Genomic DNA, 26,369 nt, shown 5'->3' on the forward strand with positions numbered 1-26,369 from the left:
CCTCAGCATATTGTATAAGAATTTCAATAACAGAAACAAAATTAAATCAAATGTTTATAGTAAAATAGCATTTTCTAGGCATGTTTGTTTCATTGTTTGATTTAAGATGCTGAGTTATGTTTGCAGTATATATACGACGTTAATACGACGACGGGTCCAGGTTAAGACAGTCTTAAATGTATATTATATTGAATGTAAGTAGGAATGAATCGTCTCTCTGTTTAGCTCTTGCAGCAGTACCTCATACTGACCTTGCTGATGTTGATACCTATTCCCTAGAGATTCTTATATAAACTGCATGCTGACCAAAAACGTTCATATATTTTGTACTGGAATTGTTCGTACACGACCCATATAGACCCCTACGATCCCATATCGACAATGTCTTTCTGGTCGGGCAGAGATCATGCTAATAAAGTAGATGTCGTGTAGGGTTCGTGTAAGGGTCGGAATGATCGAGTAGATATAGTAGAGGGTATCAGGTTGAAGACATGCAGGAGCGATAGGTGTCATTTACAATCGAGTAGCGGTAAGGAATAAGTCGTGTACAAGCCTCATCAAGCAGTTTGTCGAACTTGGTCGGGAATGTGTTCGAAAAAGTTGACCGAGTTGCTTTTGCTGGCAACGGGATACCAGCTTAAAGCTATTTATTTGGGAAAGCATCTCTGATGTAGCAGTGACTATAGTCATTCAGCAAACAAATAAAAAAAATATGTTGGATTTTCTTGCTGGTATGAATAACTCAAATTCGTTTTCAAATACTTGAAAACAATCGGAATTACTCTTGTAAAAATAGTAATTTTGCTTTATAGTAAAAAACAGGAAATATAATGAAACAATTCCAACCGACCACATCTGAAGTTATATTACCTGTGCACATCATTTCATTTCAATACATACATTTAATATTCTCTTGTTCAATACCACAGATGATCAAAACTAAAGGTCATATGTTGAAATGAGCAATAAGATCATAGCTTTTGGAAAGCCCCTCGTATGTTAATGTCTTTTTCAAAGATTTTCTACTTTATGATCCACAGAACAAACAAACAAAATACACGTAATAAGCATCATAATTAATTCACAATCACTGCAACGAAAATTATTTCTGTTTCAGAAACTTATGGTCAAACATAACCTTTGTAGTCATAGAAACAATTATTATAATAATTTCATCAACGGTCAAATATTTTCCAGTAACCAGCGTTATAATTTTATAAGCTCATTTACATGGATATAATACTACATTTACAAAGCAATACTCTCCTGTAATACAATACGTTCAATAGCACTTTACATCCGACATTGGCAACAAAACAAACAATTATAAATTTTAACTGTATAACAAAAATACTGAAGTTAAAAAATAGTCAGCCTTGTAGAAAGAAATTGCTCTTTAACTTATTTCTAAAACCTATGAGTTTGGCATCTCAAGGACCAAACAGACCAAGAACGTTTCTGCATCAGAAATCTAGAGTGATGTGTGTTTTGTTCTGGCATATTCTTACAATTCGGAATACTATAACAGTTAAACTAAATCTAAAACAGACTCCACTCTAAACTGTTTATTATACATATTTTGAACAATATTAAGAATAATTAGAAATGTTTTAAAATTCAGACAGAATAATGAAAGAGCACTAGGGATAGATAAATTATTTGCACAGAGTTCCAAAATTCGGCACTGTCGTATTTGAATAATATTGACAAACAACTTGTTTAGCTTCCATCCATTAAAATACCAAACATCTTAATTTAGAATATACCTTACGGCGTTTGTTCATATTAAATAACCATTTAAATGCTATATATCTTCGAAAATATAGAATGAATAAAAGACTTAAACGAATATGGATACATAAATGAAACCATTAAAAGATCCAAAGAGAATTCACGTAGCGCTAAATCTTCATCGGTATGATGTAGATCAATCCTGCATCTGTTTAAAGCCTGGATATGAATATCGGCACTCACAGATGAAAAGCCTATAAGGTCAAGAATATTCTTTTTATTCTGATAAAATCTCTTTTGCAAAACAATATCATAAAGCGGTTAACATTGGTGATCTTTCTTGGAACAACTACGTACTTTTGAATACAGTTGACTTATAGAATTAGCATTTTTTACTGAATACTGAACACTTGTGAAGAATTTTTACTTTCATTTCACAACCTTTAGACGTATACCCGAAATCGAAAGTTACATCTTTAATATTAATGACGTTGTTTCCTCCTTCAAAGCAGATACAACTCATTAGCATATACTTTTGCCAAAAATTTCTTTGCGAAAAATATTTTGCACTCAGAAATATAGTTCATGCAAATCATTGTTTTTTCGAGTCCACCAAGGAGCAAGCGTGTACTTGCCACTCGTCACCACTTGCATATGTTACCCGAAGTTTGATCTACTCCACTTTTCTTTTGTGGCCTTGGAATTGTAACAAAATCCAACACAACATTTGCAAATGTTGTGCAATTACTTGTCAGATAATTGTATTTTTTATTCAGCTCACCAGTCCTATTCAGCCAATTCATCAATTCAATTATACTCGAATATCCTTCAGTACTTTTCTCTAGTGTGTTACCATGTTTTCTTGTGGTATGTCTGTACCGTTTCAGTATGTCATCACGAAATTTACTTCTTTGAATTGTTATTCCATCAGAAGTTTTTTCTATGGACCACCACCATTTCTTTGTTTCAAAAACGATAAACGTACCGTACAACAAAAAGTTTAAAAGTGAAAATGGTGTGAGTGGATATTTGTAGACAAACACTCTTCGAATGTTTTCAAATGAAGCATCAAACTGAGCTAAGTTTTCTATCATTTGAGAGGATTTGTGGCAGACAGTTTCCTCTTCCTGATAGTCTTCTACATAAAAGCAAATAAACTGTTCATCTGATTTGTCTAGCATATCAACAGCGCCTGCTTCTGGAAGAACAAAAGAAAATTGTTATATTTTCTCTTAGTTATGGTTTATAAAGCTAGAATAGATTAGAAAAGTTGTCGGTGGAATACCATCTTATTTACTTCATGTGTATAAATGACGAATGGACACTTAAGACAATAAGGTATACACTTTAGACGATACCTTATCGTGATTACTGTTTCAATGTTTCGAAGTCTGGAGAAGACACTGTTACCGAAATCATTAAATACGGTCAAAATTAGAAGATAATCATTCCTTTCATCGGACGACATCAGATACGAGATTAAGGAGCACTCAAAAGTCTGATAATGCCGCGAAAATCGTTCAAAAATAAACCTTAATGCGGTTGTCTACAGGTTCTTATTAGTAAGCTTTTTCGTGTTTACTTATAGTTTGTTTACCTGTATTTTTGCTTGTTCCACAATCTGCACCAGCATCACTCCTAACTGCAGAAAAAAATATTTTTCGTAGTGAGGCAAATAAGACAGGCAAAAAGATAGTCAAGTACACATATTGTATTAATATGTAACAAAAACGGCATTCATGTTAATAGTCATTTTCACAAATGGATGAGTATCATAAACTTGATGGAGAGACAAGACGTTAGTTGTAATCAGCATGCCATTACAGAACTGCATCTCCCACGTCCTACTTTTGACGTAAAAGAACAAAGATGACAATATATCTCTTTAATGGCTTCTGCTTTTGCTTTCTACCTTCATAAAAACACAAACATGTTGGGTTATTTTTTCTACATATGTTAGTATTGTCTCTTTTATTCATGCAATCGAACAAATTCTTAACACGTAAAGATACAAATCTTATTTAAATATTACTAAAATTACAATGAAGACATTTTCATAATTTCAATATTTTTTTTCAAAAACCTGGAAGTATATAGTATTTCAATGACACTTGGTAAAAGTGGTCAGAAATTGCACGTCCGATTTATTTGTTCCCCCATATTGCATAAATATACGGGGCATAAATATTATAAGGCTAAGCTAAATGGTGGGACGAGACGTTGAGGTCAGCGTATCGTACTGAACTGCATCATCAATCGTCCTATCTTAAGACATATTAAACACACACTGTATGTGTCGTATTTGCGCGCTGATTTGTCGTTCAGGCTTAATGGTTCTCTTCTAACGCACCAAATCATTATAAAAATAATTGCAAAAATATGCCCAAAACAATTAAGTATTGCAGCTAAACATATTATTCAAATTTAATCAAACAGACCAGGAAGTCTGTATCATTTCACTTTTCTATTCCCCATTTTCACCACTTGATATATCATAACATCGATTATAGCATATGCATGCATTAATCTAAAGTACTACGTTGCTTAGTATTTGTTGTTGTTTTGTTGTTGTTTTTCCGATAAACTTCGTAAGGTCAGACCTTACCATGTAAAACGATTTTGATGAATTGTAAATTTCACCCTTTTTGGAAATTCAATGATTTATACTTCGAATTTTTGGATCGTTACGAAACTTTCAAAACATCTTAAAGCACGATGTACGATAGCACAGAGGTGACTTTTTCTATTTCATGTTCACGTACAGCTATAAAATGAGCACGTAATAGTTATTACTTGCGCACGTACTTACTAATGTATAAATATAAACGTAATAAATAATTACGTAATTATAAAAACATGCACACAGTAGATCCTGTTTCAATGTTTCGAAGTCTGGAGAAGACACTGTTACCGAAATCATTAAATACGGTCAAAATTAGAAGATAATCATTCCTTTCATCGGACGACATCAGATACGAGGTTAAGGAGCACTCAAAAGTCTGATAATGCCGCGAAAATCGTTCAAAAATAAAACTTAAGGAGGTAGGTTACCTTCATATTTGTATGTGCGCATGTCCAACCGGAAGCTAACGTGACGATTTACGACGACGTTTACGACAAACTAAATGTGTTTGTATATTCATTCTTCTGAAAACAAATCACAAACTTGTCTTCGATCTGATGCTTTATGGTTTAATAATGCAGAAATAATGAATAAATTGCCGCAGATACGCTTCAAAACAATGTTGCCTTAAAATGACGTCATTGACGTCATGACGTTACGTGTCAGTTACCGCGCAAAATTAATAGTTTTTGTCTTGAAAGTACGTAATTCTGTACATTTTCTTTATTTTAACTATTTTCAAATAACCATTATTTGCTGAAATATTTTTATGAGTCTTTTGCTCTGAATAATAATCAATATTTTGCTTCTTTTATGTAGTTATATTGAAATGTTATGCGGAATGTAAGAAAATGGATGATGACAACCAATGTTATTTGGAATATAGTTGGGTGAAAGGTTACTTGTTATGGCCATTTTCAAATAAAAAGTCTAGCAATTTGATTTGTAATACCTATTTTTCAGGTTCCATTGATAATTTGTTACTTACATACTAAAACTAAGACATAAAATTGTTCAAATTTCAGTAGAAAATTGTGGTTTCTTGAATTGAATTGATGTTACCATGGAAACGAAGCCCGTGACCTATGTATCTAAATGTAAAATTCAAAAGCGTTGACACTGGTCTATTTAGGAAACACAGCTTCGGCTTTTTATTTTCATTTCAACAATATCCATGAGAATAATAGCAGCAAGCTGAACGATTTTTCCATGAAAAATGACAGACGAGGGGTACTGCTGTACGTATTCTAAGCTGTGAAATTTGTTTGAATAAATTCAAATAAAACTAAAATGTAACCTACGTTAGAAATAATATGTTTTAAAGCTACATCAGCTAGAAAGATAATCTTATTCAATATTTTTTTTAAAGAAATTACGACAAACAGCAAGATATAAGCTATTTTAAACATCTCTGTTGCCATGGTAACTTTAAAATTTAAGAAAAATAGGGTACCATGTAAAGTGTTTGGTATTTTGCTAATAATATTACCCAAATATTTCATGTTGGTCATTAACAGAATGGCACTGAAGCCGTCGAAAACCCCTATTTTTATATATAGTTGTTTAAAAATGAGAGAAAATGCGTTACCATGGAAACACGAGCCCCGCGACATATACATTTTAAGCTTATATTAGAAAGATAACGTGCATACCAGTAAAATTATCCATTATGCAGACTTCTACGGATATCAATGAAACTAAAATACACTGAAAAGTGTTAAATATCCGTATTTTCCTTCTTCTTTCAATATGAAATACCTTTGGAGGGTCATGTTCTTCAAACCTGGATAAAAATTGAACTTGAAGGGGCAGAGACAAACGAAATTGAGATTGTAGCAGTTAAAACTTCATATTACACGAAATACAAAAACATGCTGCGGTTCAACTAATTTGAATTTACCCTTGTAACAAGGTATCCTACCTCCTTAATGCGGCTGTCTACAGGTTCTTAATAGTAAGCTTTTTCGTGTTTACTTATAGTTTGTTTACCTGTATTTTTGCTTGTTCCACGATCTGCACCAGCATCACTCTTAACTGCAGAAAAAAATATTTTTCGTAGTGAGGCAAATAAGACAGGCAAAAAGATAGTCAAATACACATATTGTATTAATATGTAACAAAAACGGCATTCATGTTAATAGTCATTTTCACAAATGGATGAGTATCATAAACTTGATGGAGAGACAAGACGTTAGTTGTAATCAGCATGCCATTACAGAACTGCATCTCCCACGTCCTACTTTTGACGTAAAAGAACAAAGATGACAATATATCTCTTTAATGGCTTATGCTTTTGCTTTCTACCTTCATGAAAACACACACATGTTGGGTTATTTTTTCTACATACGTTAGTATTGTCTCTTTTATTCATGCAGTCGAACAAATTCTTAACACGTAAAGATACAAATCTTATTTAAATATTACTAAAATTACAATGAAGATATTTTCATAATTTCAATATTTTTTTTAAAAAACCTGGAAGTATATAGTATTTCAATGACACTTGGTAAAAGTGGTCAGAAATTGCACGTCCGATTTATTTGTGCCCCCGTATTGCATAAATATACGGGGCATAAATATTATAAGGCTAAGCTAAATGGTGGGACGAGACGTTGAGGGCAGCGTATCGTACTGAACTGCATCATCAATCGTTCTATCTTAAGACATATTAAACACACACTGTATGTGTCGTATTTGCGCGCTAATTTGTCGTTCAGGCTTAATGGTGCTCTTCTAACGCACCAAATCATTATAAAAATAATTGCAAAAATATGCCCAAAACAATTAAGTATTGCAGCTGAACATATTATTCAAATTTAATCAAACAGACCAAGAAGTCTGTATCATTTCACTTTTCTATTCCCCATTTTCACCACTTGATATATCATAACATCGATTATAGCATATGCATGCATTAATCTAAAGTACTACGTTGCTTAGTATTTGTTGTTGTTTTGTTGTTGTTTTTCCGATAAACTTCGTAAGGTCAGACCTTACCATGTAAAACATTTTGATGAATTGTAAATTTCACCCTTTTTGGAAATTCAATGATTTATACTTCGAATTTTTGGATCGTTACGAAACTTTCAAAACATCTTAAAGCACGATGTACGATAGCACAGAGGTGACTTTTTCTATTTCATGTTCACGTACAGCTATAAAATGAGCACGTAATAGTTATTACTTGCGCACGTACTTACTAATGTATAAATATAAACGTAATAAATAATTACGTAATTATAAAAACATGCACACAGTAGATCCATCTAATCTAGGGCGACTCGCTGAGACATGTCACCTCGTCATTTTATATAAGTTGATAGCAGGCAATGCTGTATCATATCATTCTGACCTTAACCGGTCGTAGCCTTGACATGCATGGAACAACCTCTTTTTCCGAAATAATTGTTAACTACACGCATGCTCAAAGCTGATGAGCTTCAAGTCAGATTTTGTTTGGACTATAATTTCAACATGCATGCTCAATCACTATTTTCATTGTTGAAACATTTCAGCAAAAAAGAGACATCATTTAAGACCAAGATGCTTATCATAAAGATCAATGTCACAATTCAAACTGTTGCTGACTGTGACACACATAAGTAAGTTTAAAAAGTAGTTGGATCAACTTTGTATCCATTTTGGCATCGAAATTCTAGTTTAGGAAAAGAGTGTGCCGTTACAATAACTGCAAAGCAATAAAAGACTTCTAAATCAAAGTGTACATACAAGGACTATTCTGGATCGACTATTCTGTTCAAGATTCAGTGACCGTGAACACGTTTAAACTCACCTGTATCTTCAAGTGCTTCTTTGAATGCTTCCAGATCTATAGACGATGACAACGTTATTCTTTCTCCAGAATATTCAGTCAGCATATCAGCTATTCTATCCAGGTAATGTGCAGCACCACCCTGTTGAAACATGTTCCAGAGATATTCCAAGTCTTCTACAGATGAACATTCCATCGCCAGCTTTAATGACTTCTTGTATTCACCATTGGGATTAACTTGACATTTTTCAGCCTCACGTCTTTCCCGTTCGTGCTCAGCTGTATAATTTGTTTCAAATAAACATTCTTTAGTGCCTTTTCAAAGGAAAGTCTAATTATATACTTAATTTCAGATTAAATTTGGTTTACAGTAATAAAGATATCACATTTATATAAAATAAAACATAATTTCCTAAACAAATCACGTCACTCAAAATGCTTTGATTTAAATGGCACACCACATATATCTCATATTGCAGGTTATGTTTCAAACATTTTTGATTGCATTTCAATTTTAAACCATCTCCTCATAAATATATATCTCAAATGTTTGCACTAAATATTAGTTTGGCACCATGAAAACATTTTCTGTATACAACCCAGCTTAATCTGACAATAAGACAAACAGAAAAGCCAATTTCTCGAATATGTTCCAAGAGGAAATAAAGTATGAAAAACAGACAATGTATGAAAAATTGAAAGCATAATATAATATAATTTAAATTACATTTTGATTGGCTGATTTGTTTTGTGTCACTAAATTATTCAAATGAAACAATAACTTCAATCTGACACCTACTAACCTAAATCGTCTAACGCATTTTGCAAGCATGAAGGTGATATTGTAGAAGTAGCCGTTACTGGAAAATCAACTTTAAAATGCGTCGACAATGTTTCTGTTAAAGCACTAAGCCGACGTTGGTATTTCTGACTCGTAAGATACTGGAGAAAATCCAATAGCCCAGAGTATGCAAAGCATTCAAACATAAGAATGATGCACATCGTTTTTGAGCCTTTGAAACTGATTGTTGTGTTTTGTTTGATATCTTCGAGTAATTCCTCTACTTTTTTCTTGATATCTTCAAATTTTCCCCCAGACGTTTTATATGCTTCATTAAAGACATCATTCAGTGTTCTCTCCATCAGAAGGATCCACTCTTCTGTTGGGCCACCTAGCGATAATTCCACATGCATACCAACTGAAACGAAAATTTTGAATATCAATAAATTGTACTGTATCATTATATGAATGAAGCTGTCTAACGTGTAACATAATACACAATAAATTACCTTTGATTTTCTTCCTGTAAGTTCCTGCATCTAGTCTTTGCAGTTGCTCAATCAACGTCTTTTCAAGATCTGAAAATGTTGAAGTATCATATCAGTTTATTTATTTTATTTTTTGCAGGAGGGGATGTTAATGCCACATCGACACAATTAGGGTCATATGGCTTTAATGGTGGAGGAAGACCTCAGGTGCCCCTCCGTGCATATTTCATCAAGGGGGACACCATAGTAGAACCATCCAGCTGGTGGCTTTCTTGCATGAAGAATTCAAAACCCCAAGTGAGGCTGGAAACCCACATTGGTGAACATATTAATGTTATTAGAGTTAAAATGCTTTTGGTTTTTTCACATCTTACAAATAATAATCATACAAGCGTCTTTAATCAGTTAATAGAACTTAACCGTACCAAAGAACATAGGTGATTAAAAGCACATACAAATAAATTTCCAGATAAGTGTAACAGAAATAACTTGCATATTGTAGTGTTTTACCTGTCACCTGTTGACTGACATTCTTGACATCGTCCGACAGACTCTTCTCTGTGGCATTTAAGCGAGTACATATGTCGGTTTTAGAACTTTCGACCTTTTCCAACACTTGTTTAAACAATACATCATTATTTTGCAATTGCTTCAGACACTCTCTAGCGGACATTACATCGAGAGGCCCAGATGTGTACTTGTTGATAAATGACCTGCATTCTTTTTGCACATTTTCTCCAAAGCCCGAAGCTATACTGGTCAATGCATCAGTAAGCTGGTCCTTGATATTCTCATACTGAACATCGTCAAGTGTTACTGAAGGACTGTGTGCTTGAACTTCATGCCGCAACATTTTTATATATTGTAAATTTCTTTTGTCTTCATACCTAAGAGTGTTATGAAACAGTCTTAATACTACTATAATTAGCATTTGAAGGTCCCATGTGTCAACAGAAGTGTTTCCATTTCGTGGAAATAATTTCTCTATTTGTTTTTCGTGCAACTCGTGCTTTAACTTGTGTTCAAATTGTTTGAGTAGTTTGTTTAAGTCACCAGAAAGTTCTCTGTATAATACTTGTTTTGAAATGTAGGAACCACCTTCAGCAAGCAACAGTATGGTTCTGAGATAATATTCATTTTCTGTGGTAGCCATTTTAAAAGACTTTTCTGAAAAATAAACAAAAAGAAAAATATGCAATTAACAACTTAAGTGATGAGTGTTACTACGCATTATTTTGCACATTTTGTAACATTCAGTCCGTTTAGGGTATTGATTATATCTGTATATGAATAGATTTTTGTTATACATATGTTGTGTTTCTTATAATTTGATAATATAACGATATAATTTGCACAAGTTTCTGCATATAGTCTTGTTTTATTGACAGCATTCATGCCTGATAGGTGTGAAAATGTATGTCTTATTCTGAAAGGAAAGATATAATACATGTACCAGTTCACTTTAACAATCTCACTTGAGCTTAAGCCGGTGCGAGAGGGGTTACATAAGGTCTTATGTACAGGATCAATCATGAACCAAAATTGAGTTTAAAACAGTTTGTTTTCTTAATATTAATAACTTAGGTTTTGTTATTCATTTTACAGGTTTGTTCGCAAAGAATGACAGTTTCTGCCTTAAGCAAGCATTTACAGAGCTGATATCTGTTAGTTTACTTCCTTTGCAATTACATTACGGGTTTAATTTACCTTTTAAAAAAACTACTTGTTTTGTTGTTGTTGTTGTTGTTATTGTTGTTGTTGTTGTTGTTGTTGTTGTTGTTTTATGGTAAAATATATTTCTGAACAAGCCAGAATACTAGTATTAGTTTTCAAACTAATGGAATTGTATACGTTTCTTGATTTATTCTTGTGTAGAATCAAAATATTCTTGTTAAAAAAATTCAGTTTATTTATGATTCTGTGACTTTTAAAATGGGTTGTAGTGATGAAATAAGAAAAATTATAAGATGAATTCAGCAGAAGTTTCTTGATCAAATTCAGAATATAGTAAACGCATGCCCAATTTCAGAAATGTACTGAAAAGAAAAGTTTAACATATTTGTATGTACTAGGTTGTGCACTAGAAGATAAATTAAAAGTACACTTAAATGACATTTACATTAGATTTGTTTGACAACCTCAACCTAATTTGAAAAGTTACAAAAATTCATATTAATATCTATATTTTACGACCGGACCGATTTCATTATATATGTAACGTAGGTAGACCGTAACAAATACAAAACAACCCCTTTAATGATGAACAACATTATGACAGAAATCAAAAGTTGTTTTACGAGTATGTATTACTTCATGCGTTGTGTATCAATGTCAGTGAGTAAATAATGGTTATCGGCTTGTGTATGTACTAAAGAAAGAAGCATTTTCCTATGAATTTCATAATATAAATCTATTGATACTCGGACTTCATTCAACTGTATCTTTTACAAAGATTCGAATATAGATATGACAATTAAATAAACGCTATTAATTTGCATCTACTGGATTAGTTCTGGCTACCATAACTTAACTGACGCTGTTTTTATTTTCTGATGGCTGCGTCCATTAAGTAATGGATAAATCCCATTTGGTTAACTAACCAATATATCAAACCGCAACATCTCGCATAGTCTCTCGTGAAAAACTGATGAAGTCATGCAACAGTTCAGAGCACGTAATTATTTTTGAAAATCAAGATCAAAATTTCACCTATTTACGGACTTGTTTAATCATAAACACAACCATTTTCAATAAAATTTATAATAAACATACCCCAGAAGGTTTAAGTTCTCAGAAAAGGTCAATAACCGCCTGTTGGTTTTCAAATGAAGCGTACTCTGCTCAGGTGACAACTACAATGGCGGACAAGAGGTACCAATTTGAAGCTTGTGTGTATAACTCGTAATCAAATTATGCTGCATGAATTGTTTATGCCAGATCAAAAAAAACATGGATTAGAAAAAAAAATAAAGTAAAAGGCGAGTTTATTGCATTTCATTTGATGAAATTATAGCGTGACAGACTTCTAGCACGATCCCTGGTTAGGTTTCAGTACGGATTTCGTTTCAGCTCTGAGATCCGTAACAGCATATAAACATCTGAAATGTTTGTACTATTGGATGTACACGCATGGTTTATGGTTAATTTTAACCTAGGTTAACAGTTGTGTACGTTTAACATGGTAGAATTATCGCCTTCCAATAAATCAATTTATTCAAGCTACTTTCCTACTTCCGATGTTAAAAAGAAACACTTTATATAACCATACTGTTTAATTCAGTTGTATGGTAAGTATTATAAAAACAAATCAATTAATAGGTCACGGTCGAGCTATATTTATCTATGACAAAAAATTATACTTACTCGTCAGCTTATGTATCTCATCAAAGCAATATTTGCACCAATATCATTTAGTTTAATTTTTCACTAATTTCTCCCATCATTATAAGGTCACGATGGCGCGATGTTTGTAAATCGATTTATATTTGAAAAAAAAAAACAGTGTAAACTCAACAATCGCTGTGTACTTGTCCGCCATTTTCCTTTATAACGAAAGTAGAAAGTTTATTATGCGGATCACTGGTTATTATAAGTTACGGCCGAGTGAAAGTCGCTGATAACCTCCACAAACGGTAGCATAGGGGATAGTAAATTATAATGTTCCGTCAATTGTTTTAATACCAGTGCGAGATGGACTTTTAAAAAAAAAATTATCACAAAAGAGTAGAGCGAATGTAGTACACACTTGTCTCATAACAAATGTCTCATAACAGGCCGTACCTTTTTGCAAATTTGAGAAGAATTTTAAAGGATTGATGACAGTTCCAGTTTTGGTTGACTGCCAGTAACTTTTAGACTCGGTGTAGTGGCCAGTTTTTTCCCCAGTCAGCTTTTTCCCCGGAGAAAAAAAACAACCAGTTGATTTCTGCCCCGAAAAAAAAAACAACCGGTTGATTCTTTCCCCGGGGTTTTCCCCTTAATTAGTCCCCCTCGCCCACTCCTAGTTGTTGTGCTCAAAGAAAGGAGAAAAAAACTGACCAGCTGTTTGTTTCTCCCCCTGTTTTCGCCCCATTTCTTTCTTTTGACCAAAAGGGGAGAAAAAAACAAACAAGTTAGTTTTTCTCCCCATTGGTTACTTTTTCTCTGCCATAGTTTTTGTAAACAAGGGAAAAAAGTTTTGTTTTTTTTCTTCCCCACCCCCAGTTAGTTGTTACCACCTTTGTTTTTGAACAAAAATAAGAGAGAAGAAACTGACTAGTTGGTTCTTTTCCCCAAGTGTGTATGTATCTACATGTTTGAGTAATAGGCGGTTAAGGGCGAAGAAATTAACTGGTTGGTTCTTCCCCACCTTAGTACGTATGTATCTACATGTGTGAGTAATGTAGAGTAAAGGGGGAAGCAACTGACTGGTTGGTTCCCCCTCCCCACGCCCCCCCCCCCCCCCCCCCCCCCGGTATGTATGTGTCTATATGTGTCAATAATAGCCAGTGAAACTAAAATGGTTGGTTCTTTCCTCCTTGTATGTATGTGTCTATATGTGTGAATAATTGGCGGCGCATGGGGAAGAAACTGATACACAATCCTGGAACACTTGTTTGGTGAACTGGCCGCCGTTACATAACTAAAATACTGCTGAAACGGTGTTATAAACAAACAAACAAACAAATGGATTGGCACTCATAAATCAGGCAAATATGCCTGGGCTTTTATTTCTTCATTTTACGTTGTATTTACGCTGAAAATATCTACATTAACTAGAAAAACTTTAATTCTAATATGCTTTTCTCTGTTAAAACACTCTTAAGCTACAATGGCGTCACGTTAACATGCGATGACGTCAATGTTTTTGTTGCGACCAAGAAAGAGCGCCACTATATTTCATCTACTGTGTTAGATTATGGACTTACTTGAATCGAATTTTTATTTTTTAATACTAAAATCGTATTTTAACACTATTTATACACTGGGGGTGGGGGGTAATACGTCGTACAAATAATTTCACTCGGGCTATGCCCTTATTACGCCCGACGTATAACCGGCCTTTCGGGCATAAATATAATTACATGTATGTTAAAACACTCTTTTGCTATAAATTATTTCTTAAATATAGCTAACCAACGGTACGCTCGCGTAGTGGTAAGCTCTCTGACTTCCACGCACGATTTCAGTTCAGACTTTTTTTTTCAATGGAATGTAATTTAATCGCTATTGTTTTTATTCTACTATTGTTCTATGTAACATTATTATATTATTTCATGTTTTTGTAGTATTTATTTTATGATTTCATTTTTATTATGTACTGACGTCAGTTGCTTGAATTGTCTAAATCGCTACAGAGGTTCGAAGACCAAAAACTAATTTATGAAAATATACGAAATATTCATGATTGCCAGGTCAGTATATAAAATGTACGGACAATACAAGTAAAATGTGATTGGGTGGGGTATCATGCAACGTGTTTACGGCAGTATATTCCAAAGAAACGGCATAATAATTATAAAATTGGGCATTCTGCTTACTGCTGTATGTAGACACCGTCGATAATATGAATGAAAGGTTGGTGAAAAAGACGCTAAAGCCGAACACACATACACATACACATACACTGCCTATTGCTTATACGGATTTATGCACTCGAAATTTATCACCGGACAAAATGAGAACAACACATGATCTTACAGGTCTTAGTAATAATGGTCCACTGTAACTAAAATGTTTGTCTTTGTATTGCAATAAAAATATTTGTGTATTAAGCTTATGACCATTAGAGGCGCATGGCTGCCAGATGTAGAGATAGACCCTAAATTTTCAGTGATAGTAATACATTAAATAAAATCTAGAAATTGATTTCCAAGTCCTTGAAATAACCAAAAATGATTTTACAAATGTGAAGTTTATGATAGTTTTGTTAATATCAATAACAGAAGTTTTAATTTTTAATTTAAAGTTGTGATCCACAAAGAATGACAACTTTTGCTTTGGGCTAGTACTTATAAGCAGAGACATCTACTAGTTTGCCTCCCTTGCAATTACACAATTGAATGGAAAATGAAAACTGTTTTAGACACAATATCATACTTTTTGCACAACAAAAACATTAAGAATTTATTCATTTTTGTTTGATTTACCCCTCAAACCATGGTTCCTATGATTCTGTCAACTTGCACATGGTAAAAAATTAACTTTTAACAAGCCAATAATAAAATGAAGTACCGTTAAGTAACTAATAGTGCAGATAATACAGTTTTGCTTGTATCAAAATGTCACAATAGAAGCACTTTTGTAAAACAGAACACCTGGTAGGATTAGTAAAGGTTCAATTATATTGATCTCTATTTCCTATGCCTACCAGATGGGCTCAGCGGTAAAGGCCGGGTGACGTTCAGAATTTGGACAACAACTGAAGTTACTATACAGGGCCTGTGAAATATTGTCAAAACATTCTTCGCTGTCGAATCGGTTAAGTGGTCAGTTTAGATCTATTACGTACAATTTCTAATGTTTAATTTTGTAGTAAATAAAAGAGAATCATGTTTTTGATCCTGGGTGAATTCAATGCTATTTGGTAGGTAACAATGCTGAAAACATATTTTCTTAAAACTGCCAAACTAAAAAGCACTTTTCATTTCACAGATATAGTTATGCCAGCATTTTCCATTCACATGCGTTGAATTTATACGGCAGTTAGAAATGTCGAAATAAGTCATTCATATGGGTTGCCTGTCTATACATTTTATGTGTTTGATATAAAAGAACATTTTTTTGCATAACGAATTAACATTTCTGTAATTGAAGCCTCTTTCTCAAAACAGACAGCAATAACAGGTTTAATTACAATTCTTTGATTAACGCTTCATTTTAAAGGTTATATGAATATATGATGCATTGTCCTTAAAACAGTTAGACAGGCATCAACAATTAATAGTAAAATTTGTTTGATTATTGGATTCTGCATATATGTTCTGCGTGTCATGTTAAAGCCAGAATCTTTTAAAACGACTTTTGCCATTTGTGAGATTTTTTCGCAGTGGGTGTCTCCTTGTGTATATACAAACGTAATTATGCGTTATTTCTTTAAGAAATTTTGCACAGATAAAAGGGGTTGATAGTGCCACTTCCTCATATAAAACTTTACTTAAATTCATGCTTCAAACTGGGGTTAAAGAGAGTGAATTTAGATGTATGTTTTAAAAGCTGTTAAATGTATTTACAACATTTCATTTCGACCGATTTGCCTGTATAACTGAAAACTGTTCTATTGTTATTTGATTTGAGATATTATACTGGTACACGAATGGTAAAGTTAAATCCAAAACTTCGCATTTAGAAAACTATGATTGGTGCAAACAGAAACTGGAGCTATTATTGCAGTTTTGTATATATTTTGACTAATTTATATCGCAATTGTTCTATCTTTTAATTTGAACGCACTTTTAAAATTCCAACAACGCTGAACAATTGATTTGGAACAATTTCAACAAGGCTGGCATTAATTAATTTAACAATGTATACTATTATTCGATTAGCAAAAACTGTAAAATCTGCATCATGAATTTAAGCGTTAGGGATATTTTTTTGTATTATAAGTATAATTATTTGCAGTTTGTTGTGCATGCATGTTTTAGTTATGTAGTAATATTGTATGTGTGTATGTGTATTATTTTCAGACACTTTCACAAGATATATAGGACCCATTAACAAACATCATGTTTTCTTATAATCTGTTTACAATTTGAATTTCAGAGTTAAAAACGTTGATTTGATTTGGTTCGCAAAGACTGTACAAGAATGAAATTGCTTTGAACATTAAGTGGTTTTTGTTTGTTTGTTTTGGGATTAACGACGTTTTTCAACAGTATTTCAGTCGTGTAACGGCGGGCAGTTAACCTAACCAGTGTTCCTGGATTCTGTACCAGTACACACCTGTTCTCTGCAAGTAACTGCCAACTTCCCCACATGATTATCAGAGGTGGAGGACGAATGATATCAGACACAAAGTCTTTTATCAAATCGTCACGGAGAACATACGCCCCGCCCGGGGATCGAACTGGCGACCCCGCGATCCGTAGACCAACACTCTCCCTACTGAGCTAATTGGGCGGGCATAGTGGTTTTTGAGTCAAATCAGAAGCAAAATAAATATATTTTGTTGCCATCTGTCTTTCACATAAATATTTCTTCACAACAGCTTTTGTGAATTACTGGTCATTTTGTATCGTTCCTACATATCCTGGATTATGCGATAAAATACAGAAAAACACTTGTCAAAATGTCCATGTGCAGACTGGTACGTAAAAACGACCACATAAGATCTTTTACTACTGATACCTCAGGGATCTCCGCTCCGTGGCCGAGTGGTTAAAGTCGCTGACTTCAAATCATTTGACCCTCATCGATGTGGCTCCGAGCCTCACTTGGGGTGTTGAATTCTTCATGTGAGGAAGCTATCCAGCTGGCTTACGGAAGGTAGGTGGTTCTACCCAGGTACCCGCTTGTGATGAAAAATAATTGCACGGAGGGGCACATGGGGACTTCCTCCACAATCAAAGCTGGAAAGTTGCCATATGTCCTATAATTGTGTCGGTGCAATCGTTAAACCCAAAAATTAAATAAATACTACTGATACCTAATTCCATTTATACAAGACAAGAAGACATTGTCTGGGTGATCAAGACTGGCATTTATTGAAATTGTAGCTATATTTATTGTCTTCTTCAATAAATTATGCAATATTAATTTAAGGCAAAACATAATTCAATGAAAATGAATGTTAATTCGCAAGCCAAAAAAAACAAACTTTGTAGCATATGAATTAGATATTTTCCAGAATGTTGGACAAATCAAGGACAGTTCGATAACAACAGCCAAATAATTATTGTCTTGTTAATATGGCGTATGTCCTTCTTAAACCATGTTTTAAGAGTAACTTAATGGAGGTGAACCACTCAGACTACATACATTTAATAATAAGTGTACGAATACGGAGAATAGTAAACGTTAATTCATATGACGTCATTTGTAGAAAAATAACTCTCTGGTATTTCCTGGTATGTTAGATTTGATTGCAATATCAAAGTTTCTTATTATCCAATACAGACGGAATTTGGAGCCGAAACTATATAGAGAACAGAAATTCCCTGCATGATTCGTTTATTAAAGCTACTGTACTGCGTTTACACATTCCTTATCGCGTCACACCCATGACGTGAGCACTAACTATCGGCAAGGAAAGACTTGTTTACATCGCCCATAGCGTGATATGAATATAGATTTTTATCAGTTTGGGGCTGCATCAACATCACGGTGTATGATCAATCCTATATTGTTGGTATAAAAGTCGCGTCTTCAACTCACTGGTGCGTACAAGCACCTAACTTTTCCTATTAGCCATGGATAAACAAGATAAGTCGGAAATGTAGTGACCTTATTTATCATCCCTTTATTCTTAAATTCGTCTTTATTTCATATCGTGGATGGTTTTACGGAACAAATCGAAGATGTAAAAATGTAATCGACACAGTATTTTGCCAAACTTTGTATCCAATGTATGAAATAAAATGTGTTTTCAGTTTCATGTCATAGCAGAGGAAGGTAACATGTGTGTTGAAAATGCATTTAAAATGCGAATCTTGGTATTTTGGTATTGTTCGGATGTTTAATTATATGGTATTTAATATAAGAATGCTGTTTATACATAAAAATAGCGGAAATAGCTTCTCGCAAATGCAAAAATCTTGCAAAATTTAGTTTTTAGTAAGTCAACTATATTTTTTGTATAAAGGCACCTATATTATGCCACAAATATTTCGTCCCAGAGCTTAGGAAACATTAATTTTGTGAGGTATTTGTGAGGGGCGACTGTTTCTGGCTGGAAAAATCCTTCCTTTATCCTTCGGCATATAGGCCTATTTGTCAATACATGCGCGTGCCAGTTTTTAATTTTTGTATAAGACTTTGTTTATTATAGTGTCGACTTATTGAATGGTCAACTCAAATTTGGACTATGAGACACATTTTCTCTGTGCGCATTACCTCCCGAATCCTATCCTTGTAGGTCAGGCGGCCTGACGGGATTCGAACTTCGATCTCCCGCTCTGAAGGCGGACGCTAGGTCAAAGGAGACGCAAACTTTGTATGTGTGTTCATTGGGTGTATCTGAGTAAATGTAGATATAGCGATCTCTCTTTCTCTCTCTCTCTCTCTCTCTCTCTCTCTTTCTCTCCCTCTCTGTCAATTTTAACCGCCTCGGTAGCCTAGTGGTAGAGCGTCCGCTTCGAGTGCGGGAGGTCATGGGTTCGATTCCGGGCCGCGTCATACCAAAGACATAAAAATAGTACTAGCAGCTTCCTCGCTTGGCGCTCAGCATTAAGGGGATAGTGCTAGGACTGGTCAGCCCGGTGTCAGTATAATGTGACTAGGTGGGGTATTATGCCACGTGTCTACGGCGTGATATTCCAGTGAGGCAACACTATAAAGTTGGGCACTGTGCTCACTGCTACAAGTAGACACCGTCGTTTATATAACTGAAAAAGTGTTGAAAAAGACGTTAAACCCGAACACACACACACTCTCTCAATTTATCTATCTTGATTCGCAATCGAGAACAAATAATACAATGTTGTATTTCAGTTGTATTAGTATACATTATACAAATTTTCATGATCACATTGATTAACTTAATAGTCCTTTTTTGGGCTAAAAATGTTCTCCCCGATCTACATACAAGCTTTGCTATTAAACAGTTGTTTACATAAGGCAGTGTAAACCTATATATACAAATGTATGAGGATAGGCTAAGAGTTTATGAGCATGAAATTTACGTTAAAACATGCTTAAAGTTAATAAAAAATTCCTTAATGAAAAAGGCAAGGACGAAAAAAAGGCGTTTTATTTACCATGTTTTGAGCTTAAATCATTCGAGAATGACAACGATATTTCCTCCATGCAATGGTTTAATCAAAAATGGCGAACAGATAATGAAGAATTCAACGGCAGACATGTAACTCGCTATTTTAAGTAAAATAAGTAAGCTAACAACAACATAAATGTATATATTTACGTATACATTTCATGTCTCATAAATACTTCCGCAATCCTAGCCTGTCCTCATGGGGTTATCTGGAGATACGGAGCTTCGGTAATCACAGAATCGGTACCGTGATCCTAGCCACTGCCATTACATAATGTAAACTTCTCAAATAGCAAAATAGGCTATTTTTCAAACTCGTCCTTTGGTGACACAGTCTGTTTGTTATGTATACCGGGTTCATATAGAGTATGAATGCTTAATATAATACAAGAAATACAAGATACATTTCCCGACCGAATCTCTCGCTTGAACACCAGCGTATATGGTACATATTACGGCTAAACCATGACTGCCTCGTCTGAAACATCTAATTTACAGAAAAAGTTTGCGTAATCCTGTTACATGACATTTAAATTAAATTGTTGCCCTTCGCCTTCCACAGCTTATATCGCGCAGTCGCCACGCAGTTGTCCTTCCTTACACTCACATTCACTTCTGCAACAGGTTAATGTCAAGATTTTTACGTAACTTTGAAACGACATTTTCACAAGGTTTAGGAATACTGGTACCCTCAGCACAATTAGTTTCTTCAACACAAAGTGTCTATTAAACAAATCATTTACTAGCATTCTAAATGCACGGACTATATTTGTGTTTCATACAGTAGATCTAACTCTGTAAATAGTGTGATAAGCAGCGGTACAAGGGAGAGCGTAGCTGCGTTTTTCTAAGTTACCACATCTACACGGTCTGTCATGATCTTCGTTTTGGCGTATGGAGCCAAAGTAGCGATGAACGCCGCTTACCAGTCTTGGCACTGAAAAAACAAAACTATTTGCTAAATATTACATTAAAATTTTGGAAAATAACGGAGGTGCCTCGGTTCAGTGTTATACGTAAAATATAGGTGCTTTATATTTTGATGAAATCGTGTTTTTAAGAGTATAAATTGATTTTAAAAAATGGTTTCTTTTCTTTTACTGTTTCTACGGATAAAATTTTAATATATCTGTACGAAATTGTGCTCAAAACATAACGAATCTGTAAAAGGATTGCAATAAACGATTTACTTTTGCGTCATTTGTACAGCAGTACTCAAACTGTAACGATTATTTAGCGAAAACTGCTGAAGCTTTTCATTTCGTTTTCATGCAGGTGGAAGCTTAGAAGTTACTTAAGTTCCGTGATAACATAAGTAAAATCAACTTACGTCTCTAAAATCGTATTTTTCCACGTACTCGCCTCCTGCTCCGTAGCATGTTTACATTTTTTGTACGTAAAAGTTTGTTGCTTATACCAAAAAGTGAAAGCACCGCGAGTTTTGTACCAAAAATATAGGATTGATCATACACCGTGAACATGGCTGCATGACCTATATACGTAACCATCGCAACCTTAGAACTGTTCTGACGGAACTAGCGAAGTGTGAATTTAGGATCAAATTATTTACGTAAAGCTTCAAGTCACTGTGTTTGTTTCTAATCAGACCGGCTATATATGATTTGTATTTGTCATTGAACTTTTCTAAAATATTCTTAAATGTTGTCATGATATATAGATTTTGTGAAATAAAGAGAAAACAGAATTAAGTACCATATATCCTGGCACTTATTTATGGCGGTTATTGTCAATATTGTAATTGTTATCAAAACAATCAATGTCGCCATGCTTCATCAGTGATAGCCTTGTGGCTGAGGTCCGCTTCGAGAGCTTGAGCTCGTGGATTCGATCCCCGGCCGCGTCATACCAAAGACGTGAAAATGGTACCAGTAGCTCCCGGCCTTGCTTGGTACTCAGCATTAAAAGGGAGGAGACTGGCTTCTTTTCTCTCATACCCTTTTGGCGATGGATGCCATCGGGAATGAGGTGTCGAGAGCGAGTAATATAAGTTGTAGAACTTGCATTACAATCGACTTAATATTAATTAGTTTAAACTAGACTTACCAATACATTTTTAGCATGTGTTTGTGAACGCTGCACAGCTAAGTATTTCTTCGAAACTACGAAAATAATTTAGATATTATGAGGCATTGTTTATCCAATAAACATATAATAAGTAAAATAACGGTAGTAAATTGACATGATTGAGTAGGTTACTATTTATATACTTTGTTAATATGGAGCTGTCAATCGTATGAATATTTTCTGGAAGTATAAGATTTTTCTTTGTTAAGTTTTTATTATCAGAACATTAGGCTCTCAGGAAAATTAATTTTATTTAGGTTTATGTAATTTGCTTGATTACCTCCCCTAAAGAGAATTTTTGTATCGAAGCTTTTATAATTAGGTATACCAGGATGGGACTGTCAGGTCATGGAAAGTTTTGTTAAACACACAATCCCGACAGCCATACAGAACAAATAATATGTAATTCTAACTTTGATATTCTGAAGGAAACAGACCACTGCCTCTCGCAGTACATGTATATGTTCAGAATGCAGTCTAGAGGAAATAAACTGCAATTTCGTATGAAATTAACTCTTTGAAATTGTTCTCTACTTATTGCAAATTAATTATACAAATGTATCTACAGATACAACAAACTCACTGAAAACTTTCTCTTTGTGTTCTGAACAATTTATTATTCATATTCTAACGCGTAACAGTCTTCAAAGTTTAAAATTTCAAAATGAATTTTCATATCTTTGATGGAGGGGGTATGAGGGATTTCTCTGCACGTTTCATTATCTCTCTTGAACTGATCATTCAAAACGAGTCGGATAGCTATTACTTTGTATGGTTGTGTTCCACGCTTCCAAAAGATCTTGAAATAGATTTTGTTCTTCATTTGTAGGGATTAATTAAGCAAAGCATTTTAAACTTGATGTCTAACAAAGTTTTGCTTTGTTTTCGCTCTTCTGAAAGTTGCTTAATCACGGGTTTAGCAAAGGTGATTGTTATATACGTTTTAGCATTTTTTTTTCATTAGCAAAACAAAAACAAGACATTTGTCAATCTTCTACTACGGGAGATTAATAATTAGAGCTATAAGGTACATAATGCAACCAATCAAGTCAGCAATTCATGATATGAGCCGTGCAATGTGAAAATCAACATAGTGGCTTTGCGACCAGCATGGATCCGCGCAGTCTGGTCAGGATCCATGTTGTTCGCTTTTAAAGCCTATTGGAATTGGAGAAACTGTTAGCGGATGCGCAGGCTGGTCTGGATACATGTTGGTCGCAAAGCCACTGTGTTTGTTTTCTCATGGCGCGGCTCATATCATGAATAGTTTCCAGCGCACTATTTTTCCTTTCTCAAGTATCTAATTATCAATTTGAACCTAGCTTCAGTGTCATTGCTGCAGCATGTTCCAGATATTTTCATTGAATTTGCTATAGTTATTCTATGTAATAATTTAAAAAAAAAACAGAAGTAGGACTGTATGAATTCTAACAGTCCGTTGAAAAGAGGACAACAAGAAGGAATAATGGTACTGAATGTTGCTGTTTGTACGTATTTCATAGTTGTTTCGTGATGTTAATTTCAGATATTTTAAAAATAGGATACATGTACAAAATAATTGTTTCTAACTGTTAATGTATTTTCACAGAACGTTTATTGCAATATGCCAGGACATAATGGAGGATGATATTTTTAAATAAATGTATTTGTTTCATCTGCTATTATTTACATGTGAAAACAGCCGAAATCAAACGACTTTTTAGATTAGGAATGTTAAAACATATGTTTACTCACTTTAAATCTATAACAAGATCTTTTGGAAGCTTGGAATGCAGTCAAGCAGGATAATGAAAATAGACTTGGTCAGATTATGTCTGTTCTTGAGAGGTAATAAAATGAACAACAACTTTCACGTCCCCTAGCATCGTTTAAACTGGAACATTTTCAGTACACGGGCACCTTGAATGAACTGCATGTTCCCAAAGGACAATAAAATATAACAAGAGTCCAGCTATGGGGAGACGTATTACGGCTGCCACATGGTACTTGAAGACTGCTGTTGTTGTAATTAATGAAAAGAAGATATCTTGGAAGCATAAAATGCACCCAAGCAAATTGATAATAACAGACACGGTTTGATTGCATCCTTTTATGAGAGGTAATGAATGCGTTACAGCCTCATTCCCCTAACTTCTTCTTGATAGACACTTAACTCCAAGCATTATTTCAGGCATCAACAGTAAACGTGGTAAACGCAACGACCTTAGAATGCCATTTTGATGGCTTCCTGGTTGTTTATGATTATTAAGTTTTGTTACACGTTTACAAGTAACTGTGGACGTTAATCACCAAGTGTTTTGGGTTTCTAAAATGGATAAATGAGGAAAAAGTATCTTTTAATTTCCAGAGATAGGAACACACACATATAACAAATATTTTAGAAATATGTATTTGTAGCTCAACTTATTTTTGTGGAAGTCATATTTAAATGAATCTGAAACTCTATGCATAATGCACAAATTCATTTGTGTCAAGAGGGCCTTCATGCATAAACAAGAACACATCTTTAAAGAAAATGTGGTAAATGACAAGTTATCAGCAGATTTCAGTTACATAGTTTCACACTAGTCACACATGATCGGGAGCCTTTTGCAATATGTATGAAGAACAAGTGATTATGTAACATGGTATTCACAAGTGATAGATATTTTCATCTACAAATATTCTGTTTTTCTATGTTGAAACAAAATTTCATCAATTTTAGTTTTTTAACAGCGAAAATATCTTTGATAATTTTCTTTGAGAAAATATCAAATACTAGTAGATTTCACGCTAATGTTCTAATAATTCACTTAAAAAGATAAAAAAAAAATATTTATTGCTGGCTTTACATCGAAATCAATTACATTCAACAAAATCAGTACACATACCGGTACATTATCGCGCTAGCAGTACTTTTCAAGGAATATGCGAAACTACCTACTCTATACACATGTAGGAGAGAAAAAAAAACGTTTTTTCAGACACATTTCATTGAAAAGGAGACATGTATCAGCATTTGCACATTACCAAAAACACCCCTCAGTTCGTGATCCTGTACCTAAAAGCTATCCTTGTCTAGACTGGGAAGTGGAGGAGATTGATGGCAGATACTGATATACAAATACATGAAATAGTAACATACTGCATGTAGGTAATTGAATATATCTATTTGTTTCCCTCTTCATCATCACTGAAATTCATACAAGTTCGTTGTTTCTTCAGCTCCTCTCTGGAAACTTTGATATCTTTGGAATAGTGGTATTAATATTGTCACGTGTCCTCAAGACTCCTACAACTGAATAAATAAGACAGTCAGTTACATGTTATTACACTATACTGTTTATGATTTATTACGTATGTATAACACAGCATGTGATATTAATATGAGCCGCGCCATGAGAAAACCAAAATAGTGGGTTTGCGACCAGCATGGATCCAGACCAGCCTGCGCATTCTCGCAGTCTGGTCAGGATCCATGCTGTTCGCTAACGGTTTCTCTAATTGCAGTATGCTTTGAAAGCGAACAGTATGGATCCTGGCCACACTGCGTGGATGCGTAGGCTGATCTGGATCCATGCTGGTCGCAAACCCACTATGTTGGTTTTCTCATGGCACGGCTCATATGTATGTTTGTGATAAGATAATTATTATTATCAATAGCATATTGTATGTAAATGTGTATGTAGATATGTATCTGCCTAAACATGCATATTTTTCTTTTTCCATTTTAGGGATTTTCGTCTTTTTCACTATAAATTTATTTTTTCGGTGGTATATTTTTGAAGAATGAGAAGTTGAGGAATCTGAAAGGAAGCAATAAAGGTTTTGTAGTGTTTTACATTATATCCCATCTACTTGTCTAATTGTTTGCAGGTATAAAGTGGGTTTACAGACAGAATAAAACGACGTAGTTTCAAAGAAGATCTAAGTGCTGTCAAGAATGAGAAAGTGTGTATTTTACTGGTCGTAAATTGTCTTTATATCTATGTACATGTGCA

The 26,369-nt window shown here is 34.2% G+C and overlaps 1 protein-coding gene across 2 annotated transcripts; it reads right to left on the reverse strand.

The window, feature by feature from the left end:
- Positions 1–786: 786 nt before the first annotated feature.
- On the reverse strand, positions 787–12,951 carry LOC123540485 (uncharacterized). Of its 2 annotated transcripts, XM_053526803.1 has the most exons (8): positions 12,759–12,951; positions 9,906–10,562; positions 9,417–9,485; positions 8,930–9,325; positions 8,148–8,405; positions 6,344–6,388; positions 3,329–3,373; positions 787–2,929 (listed from the first exon to the last, which is right to left on the reverse strand). In XM_053526803.1, the coding sequence occupies exons 2-8, from the start codon at positions 10,546–10,548 to the stop codon at positions 2,373–2,375; spliced, it is 2,013 nt and encodes a 670-aa protein (XP_053382778.1). In that variant the 5' UTR covers positions 10,549–10,562; positions 12,759–12,951; the 3' UTR covers positions 787–2,372. The 2 variants fall into 2 exon arrangements, with proteins under 2 accessions (XP_053382778.1, XP_053382779.1); XM_053526804.1 differs by lacking the exon at positions 6,344–6,388 and having other exon boundaries at positions 790–2,929.
- Between the last annotated feature and the right edge of the window lie 13,418 nt (positions 12,952–26,369).

This window comes from Mercenaria mercenaria, chromosome 16 (assembly GCF_021730395.1).
Source record: "Mercenaria mercenaria strain notata chromosome 16, MADL_Memer_1, whole genome shotgun sequence".
Classification (NCBI taxonomy): domain Eukaryota; kingdom Metazoa; phylum Mollusca; class Bivalvia; order Venerida; family Veneridae; genus Mercenaria; species Mercenaria mercenaria.